Below are 8181 nucleotides of genomic sequence, written 5' to 3' on the forward strand. Positions count from 1 at the left end.
GGCACAACAGCTGGGAGTGGCAGATATAAAGGCTGGCAACAGCAAGCACAACAGCTGGAGGCGGCAATCACAACAGCCAGAGGCAACAAAGAAGCTAGGCAGTAGCTCAAAACTCCAGAGCCCATGAGTCTAATAGCCTTACCACTGGGCTCTAGAAGCTCTGGGCTGTCTTCTCTGTCTCAGCTGTGGTCCTCTATCCAGGGTATCACAGAGGCACCTCCTGAGAGCATGAGACCTATGAGAATAAACCTGGGGTACATAGAAGAATTTGCTACAATTAAAAAGTTCTGGACCAGGAGCTGGAAGACCTGGGTTCTGGTTCCAACTCTACCACTAGTCAGGGGTGAAACCCTCTCAGCCTTAGTTTCTAATGATGTCTTTCCTACCTTCCTCATGGTGTAAGAATCAAATTACATATTTTGTCAAATTTAACATGATAAATGATCATAGGCTATTATTATGGGAATGATAAGCAAGGCTTTCCTTGGACTGGAAGAGCTTCCATTCTTCTGATATGCAGAATCTCCCCTCACCACAAAGCTAGGACTTAGATGAAGAATCCCTGAATGTCACCACAGAAAGTGCGGGGGTAGAGGTGGCCGGAGGAGGTAGACATCTTGATCCTCCAGCAGAGTAAGTGGAAGCTTAAAGACGCCCGTTCAACCTCCTGTCCAAAGCTTTAATCTCTTCTACAGAATCTCTAAATGCTTTTCCAACCTATCCCTGAACACCTTGAGAATCAACTACTTCTCATTCTAGAGACTTTCAATTAAAGTAGTTTAAGATTGCTTTGCTTTTTAAAACACATGAATAACTCATACTGGATTATTTTCTGCTAACATATTTAATTTTTTTTCATGGTGCTGCTTGCTAAATCCCATCTTCCCAATTGCTCAGGTAATTTTTGGACCCAAGTACATAATCCAGCATTTATCCTTTTTATTATATTTGGCTCATTCATCTGGCTCCTTTTGGATCATAATTCTGCCCAGGTCTTGAATTTGTGACCTGTCAGAGCTTTTTGTCAGCCACGTAATTGATGGTGTTCTATAGTTTTGAATGAAATTAATGTTAAGAACATGGAATAAGGCAAGGCCAAAGATAAAGCTCTCTGGAATATCATTAGAAAACTAATTCTAGGCTCTCATGGTCCACTCACCAGTATAACTGATCTTTTAAGACACTTCATTAGATTAGCATTCTGTTCATTTTTCTCTATTTTATCCCCCAGGACATAATGAAAGAGCTTGTCAAAAATCTTACTGAAGCTCAGGTACACTTTATCTATTGAATCTCTCTGATTTGTCAATTTAGTAACCTTATCCTCAAAGGAAATTAGCTTATTTTGTTGTGACTTTTTCTTAGTGAGCCCATGCTGGGTCCTAGTGATAATGTTCTTCCCCGTACCCTGCATAAGTACTCACAATCCTCATATTCTATTCTAGAATCTTGCCTAAGATCAATATCTTACCTGTTTGCAATCTGTGTAATATATATATCATTTTTCTTTTTGAAAATTAAACTTATGTTTACTCATCTTCAATTTGCAGCACTTCCTCTGTTCTCTAATACTCCTCAAAATCTCTTATTGAAGTTTACATCTTCTTTTCAAGAGTTTGAGGATCAAATGAGAAGGCATGCTAATGTGTGAACTCTAAAGTGGTATACAGATATGGGCATTGTGGTGGTTGTTTTGTTATTATTACAGCTAGTGAGTACTAAATAAGGCTTTAATTTGGCTCTAAATATAAGTTCTTCAAGCTTCAGAGTTTCTGAGCTTCCTTTTTGCTCCAAAGTAGCCAAGGATATCAGAGAGTGAACAACATCGAAGTCTGGTTGAGTAGTCTCACGTGGACAAAAGTTCCAAGTGGTGTAGGGGCTGGGAAAATGGGCATCCTGTTTGCCTCTCAACATTCTTGGGATTCTCATCCATTGGTGGTCTACAGGTCAGTGCCTACTTGGATTGGCATATGGATGGACCCAAATAATTCAGAGTTTTCCAGGGGCAAGGCATAGGGAAATAGGGAAGGTGGGCAGTGTAAAGTGGAATGATAAAATACAATGGGTCAGACTTTTTGGAATGAAGAATGTGATGAGCCTCTGTATTCTCCAAGAAAGGCCAAATTCCCCAGAGATCACCCTGCTCCTTCCCAGAAGATCTGGCCATCAGATTCAGAGTACAAGGGCTCAAATGATTAAAATTCTTTCTCAGCTGGAAAAGTACAAGTTACTCCTTGGGCAGGGATGCCAGGCACCTTGTATTAAGTGAACTGTCTCCTATTTCAGTGCCTTGTCCCACTTTCTACTATCAGAACAAATAGCAATCCTGAATTTGAGCCTGTGCAGACATAGCCACTACTTAACTTACACCTCTAACTTTCCTACTTCACTCAGTCAAGACAATTTTGCCACCTACAATCTGGCATTTCTGCCAGTCCTTGGGAAAATGTCCCAGTGCTGCCAGGAAGCTTCAGCATGTTGTTTCTCTTCCACCACTGCATAATTCTTTTTGTTCAAGTCCTGCCTGTGTTCTTCTTACCATCACCTTAGACTCTAAACCAGACCAAATTTCTAACCCAGATGAGGCAAACAAATGGTGATAAAAAATATTTCACCAAGGGCTATGTGCTTGGAGAACATCTCAAGGAGTAGAAGAATGGGCAGTTCCTGCTATTTTCTGAGGCAGATGAATATCCTAGTATTATCAGTGGTTATGCACTTGGGGGTAGGAAAGAGAATGAAGAAATAAAGGGTATGTGTGTGTTAAGGGAGATTGGCCTGGAAGGATTCCAACAGGATAGCTTTTCATGAGGGTGGTGAGGGATCTCTTTCAAAATTAGAGATCTTCACAGAACTGATTTGGTGGTGAATGAAGGTCAGTAGAGCTCTTGTTAGTCTCATTCCCCACCTTCAAGAAACAATGAATTTACTACTCTTTCTCCCCTTTTAAGAATTGCAAATATCAGACTGTATTACAATTATTTGTTTACTGAACATGTGTCTTTCTCATGAGGCAGTGAGGTCTAGAGCGCAGGGATGTCATTTTCGTCTTTGACTTACTGGCACCTTGCATAGTACCTGCCGTGTAGTAAGAGCTCAATAAATATTTGCTAATAAAAGAACAAATAAGTGGCATTCAAATGAATGTTAATTCCTCCTTCCTATTGAGTGGTGGTGAGGAGTTGGCTGGATTTCTACAATAACCTCTCTTGTGCTGCCTTGCTCCCTCCAGATGACGTCAGTTGCCAAGGTGTATTACAGTCAGACCACTCAGACAGAAAGTCGGCCCCTAATGGGCCCAGGGATACGACGGCGGAGAGTCCTGACAAAAGATGGTCGCAGCAACGTGAGGATGGAGCACATTGCTGACAAGCGCTTCCTCTACCTCAAGGATCTGTGGACAACCTTCATTGACATGCAGTGGCGCTACAAGCTTCTGCTCTTCTCTGCGACTTTTGCAGGCACCTGGTTCCTCTTTGGCGTGGTGTGGTATCTGGTAGCTGTGGCACATGGGGACTTGCTGGAGCTGGGTCCCCCGGCCAACCACACCCCCTGTGTGGTACAGGTGCACACACTCACTGGAGCCTTCCTCTTCTCCCTTGAATCCCAGACCACCATTGGCTATGGCTTCCGCTACATCAGTGAGGAATGCCCACTGGCCATAGTGCTTCTTATTGCCCAGCTGGTGCTTACCACCATCCTGGAAATCTTCATCACAGGCACCTTCCTGGCAAAGATTGCCCGGCCCAAGAAGCGGGCTGAGACCATCCGTTTCAGCCAGCATGCAGTTGTGGCTTCCCACAACGGGAAGCCTTGCCTTATGATCCGAGTTGCCAATATGCGTAAGAGCCTCCTCATTGGCTGCCAGGTGACAGGCAAACTACTTCAGACCCACCAAACCAAGGAGGGTGAGAACATCCGGCTCAACCAGGTGAATGTGACTTTCCAAGTGGACACGGCCTCTGACAGCCCCTTCCTTATTCTACCCCTTACCTTTTATCATGTGGTAGATGAGACCAGTCCCTTGAAAGATCTCCCTCTTCGAAGTGGTGAGGGTGACTTTGAGCTGGTGCTGATCCTAAGTGGGACAGTGGAGTCCACCAGTGCCACCTGCCAGGTGCGCACTTCCTACCTGCCAGAGGAGATCCTTTGGGGCTACGAGTTCACACCTGCCATCTCACTGTCAGCCAGTGGTAAATACATAGCTGACTTTAGCCTTTTTGACCAAGTTGTGAAAGTGGCCTCCCCTAGCGGCCTCCGTGACAGCAGTGTACGCTATGGAGACCCTGAGAAGCTCAAGCTGGAGGAGTCATTACGGGAGCAAGCTGAGAAGGAGGGCAGTGCCCTCAGTGTGCGCATCAGCAATGTCTGATGGCCTGTTCCCACCTCCCCATCCCTCTGGTCTGTTTTCCTCTCTTTCAATGCCCTGAGTAAGGAATACTACCTGGGCTTGCTGGAGATCCCCAGAAGCTCCACTTTAACCCAGTGGCCTGTCAGTAATCTAGGCCATCTGGAGTCCGAATTTTCCTCCCACTGTCCTCTTTTGCCTCCGCCCCACTTCCACCCCAATACACGCACCCCCCTTAAGCCAAGATGGGGGAAAGAGAGGGATTAGGCTGAAGTGGCCTAGAAGGCCTCAGCCATGCTTGGAGACCCACATTAGGAGGACCATGCAGTTGGATGGACAGACTCCCCCTAACCCCCCCCACCACCAGAAAGTTTGGTGACTAGAGGCTGGAGCCCCTCTATCTCCTATCTTCCCATCTAGCAAGTTCCCTAAGGCAAGACTCTCTCTGATGGTCACTTTGGGGACTGTGCCCTCAGAAATATAGGAATCTGAAATCAATTTATCCTGGGCCCTGTTGAAAGAAGCCAGCATTTGTCATGGTGTAGCTAATTTTTGCTAGTAACTCCTGACCATAACCCAGGACCATGGTCACTACTATTTGCCCTTTATAGTTTCTCAAGTGGACCCTCTCAAGATACCCAGTTCTCTCATAGCCTGTGTCCCCTGAGAACTGGGTTTGACCCAGAAAACATTAACATACAAGCACCACACCTGCACCCGTCCTGGATTCTGAACTCTTCAGTTTGAAGTGACTAATTCAGAGCTCTTGTCCAAAACTTTGAACCTATGCTGCCTTGGGAAGATTTGTTTCCTTGTGTCCTGTGAATGGGAGGACCCTAGCCAATATATTCCTTTGAAAAAAGTCCAGTGCCCAGGCCCTATGGAAAGGTCTAAGAATGTTATTTCAGATTACATTGTATCTGGCTTCTCTTCTTGCTTTTCTGCCCAGCCCAGACCCTGCTTCCCTTAACTCCAACTGTTTGGAGGAAGGGAGGGAAAACGCAAGGGCCTCCTTCTCTTAACACTGTTGCTCAACTAAAACTAGATTCACAGGAAACAGATTCCCCAGGAAAATTAAACCAACCCCACCAAGTGGGATGGCTTCCAGACTTCTGTACAGAGCCTCTGGCAATTGGTGATGCTTTGTTACAGCTTGCGCAGAAGCAGAACTCTGTGGCTAGCAGCCACTATTCTCCCTGTTATACCTTCTGGTGCCCTTCTGAAAAGTGCCAGTTATTTCATTAAGTAATGCTGGGAGAGAAGGAAATTATATACTTCCTGATCAAATAACCATGGCCTCCCTCAGTCATTCCAGAGACTTGGTATAAAATGATGAAAATCAGTGTCATCTCTACTGTCCTCTGCCATGAGGCCAATTTCAGGCAAGTTAAAAAGCATACTTTAAGAGATCAGGCTCAGGCCATTCCTTGTTCCCTGGTGGGGACTGTGGGAGGGTTCAGGGAAGGGAATATAGACACCAGAACTTTCTCTAAAGCCCCAAATCCCAAGAGTGCTTCCCGGCCTCATTTAGGTTCCAAGGAACCCCCGCAAAGTGGTTTTGCAGAATCAAGTGGCAGTTTATTTAAGGTGGCCTCAGCCAACTGTTACAAGCTACATACTTGTACAGAATATATACACGCATCTGTGTGCAGAGTCTGGCAGAGAAACTCATATAAAATATTGGCGCTAGTCCATGATCACCACCTACTATAACTGCACAAGGTCTTATTATATTGACCTCTCCTTGAACTCAACTAACTATATCTTGAAAATGGACCCTTCAGTCTCTACTTACTGTAAACCCCACCATTACTCTCTAGCCATCGTGAAAACAAGAACCAGATAAACTTGAAAATCTGAAACAGAGAACAGAAGGCAGAGAGCCAGCTTTGCACACTCAACTTTATTCAACATTAGACTTACTTGATTTCTTCCAACATGTAAGGGCAAAATGCACTGCAGTGTGTGTGTGTGTGTGTGTGTGTGTGTGTGTGTGTTTTATCCATTGGCAAGTTATCCTTCCTTTGATTTCTTCTGCACACTGCTTCCTTCCTGAAGGAAGCACTCTCTTCCCATTCTCCTGCTGTAATTCTAATCCCCCAGACTCTCCTCAGATTCTTGGATAACAAAGTGAGAAGAGAACATTTTCTGACTTACCCCCTTTGAAGTGCCTCCATTATCCCAGGCTTTGCTCTAAGTTGCCCTTTAAATCATACTGTCCTATTAATGCAATCTGGCATCTTCTTCCAAAAGCCCCCCACCAGGGAACAACTCCCCCAACTCCCACCCCTAAATTGTTCTTTGAACTACAGCCTGTCTCCTTTGACCTGAAATCCTTGTTCAGGCAATAGGACAAGCTTCAGAAGCAGCAAGGTCTGATAAGAAATGGTCTCCCACACCAACCATGGACTTGAAATGTCAGGAGAGAACTAGAGACAGATGTTAAGGGAGCGGTTTCAGAAGATGGGCAAAACAACTGATGGGGATGGACACCCAGGATGTAAAGATGAGAAAATATGATGCTGAGGGACCTAGTGAAATCAGTGAGATTCTTGAGTTTTACTTGGGCTAGCAAACAAGAGATGGGTGGAGGCTCGGGGAATTAGGATGTGCTATATATGAAAGGTTTATCTAAGGAGAAAGAAACAGAGATAATATATATATATAGAAAGATGTATATAGATGTATATATGCCCAAATATACTGAATGTATAGAAAGGAAATATTCAGAGACCTTAGCATAGGGTGCAGATATCTTGTCCTGGTTATGGGGTAGGACACCAGATTTTCAGACTTACAACCAGTGATCCTGGTTTCAACATGGAAGTGAGAAAGTTGATGAAGGATTTCAGATTTGGCGATGGGAAAGGGAGGGTTGGAAGCTGCTCTTCAGAAATAAAGAGGCATCCACTGAGGCTGTGCTACTGATAGGACTGGGAAGTGAGGAGTTAGGACATTGGGGAGGGGAGAAATCCCATCTATGGAAATCTTGGAAAATCTACTACTTATACTGTGTGTCCCCATCCCCAGCAGTGTCCTGCCACTGTAGCACTTTTTTAAAATAAAATAAAATAAAAGCACCTTTTTGTTTCCCTTTCATGAAGTACACTGTATTTCCCCTTCTTCCACGGGGGTGGGAGCAGCTGCAGCTCCAGCCCCTGGAATTAAACTGAGAAGCTGAACACTGTGGTATATGCGAGGCACTAAAGGGAGGCTCAACTCTAGAATCCAAATGCCAGGACTCAAGAGCTCTTGGAGCCAAGATACTCCCAGCCCTCGATGTGGCTGCAAGCAGCCCAAAGAGAGTGCCATCTATGCCAGAGGAGTCCCAATACTGGCATTTGGGCATGGAGGGTTGTGCTATAGTTTTGATGCTTCTCTATGAAAATGAGGAGTGGGGTCACCAACTGCCCTAGGGGATGGTGCAGTTTCGTGTGAAGCTTTTGAAATACCTACATTCTACTTCAACTCATTATCCCTCCAACCCCTGTCAGCTAATAGGACCATCTGGGGATTTCCCTATGAGGTCCGAGCAGCAAAAGGAAGCCAGTTACACTATTGCTATGAGCCCGAGACACCGAGCCCTCCTTAAGGCTGCTACCCTGGTCCTTTATTCCTGCTAGCTAACTTAGTTTATTTGTAAAATAAAACACTGCCTTTGCTGTAAAGTTAGCATGTGCCTCCAGGCTCAGTGATGGCCAACTCTACTGAAGCAGAAGTATCTAGGGATGGTTTTTCCATTCATTGCATTACAGACTAAACCAGGTCAAAAAAAGGTGTGAGATTTTTTTGGTTTGTTTTATTTTATTTTTGTCTGTTCAGAAAAAGCTACT

The 8181-nt window shown here is 44.8% G+C and overlaps 1 protein-coding gene across 1 annotated transcript in view; it reads left to right on the plus strand.

Moving 5' to 3' along the window:
• KCNJ10 (potassium inwardly rectifying channel subfamily J member 10) overlaps positions 1–4958 on the plus strand; it is a 28789-nt gene extending 23831 nt beyond the window's left edge. The window contains exon 2 of the mRNA XM_069478495.1: positions 3233–4958. Within this exon, the coding sequence (XP_069334596.1) occupies positions 3233–4372 (1140 nt within the window). The 3' untranslated portion in view covers positions 4373–4958. The remainder of the gene's footprint in view (positions 1–3232) is intronic.
• Positions 4959–8181: the final 3223 nt, after the last annotated feature.

The sequence above is a fragment of the Eulemur rufifrons genome, chromosome 8 (genome assembly GCF_041146395.1).
Source record: "Eulemur rufifrons isolate Redbay chromosome 8, OSU_ERuf_1, whole genome shotgun sequence".
Classification (NCBI taxonomy): Eukaryota; Metazoa; Chordata; class Mammalia; order Primates; family Lemuridae; genus Eulemur; species Eulemur rufifrons.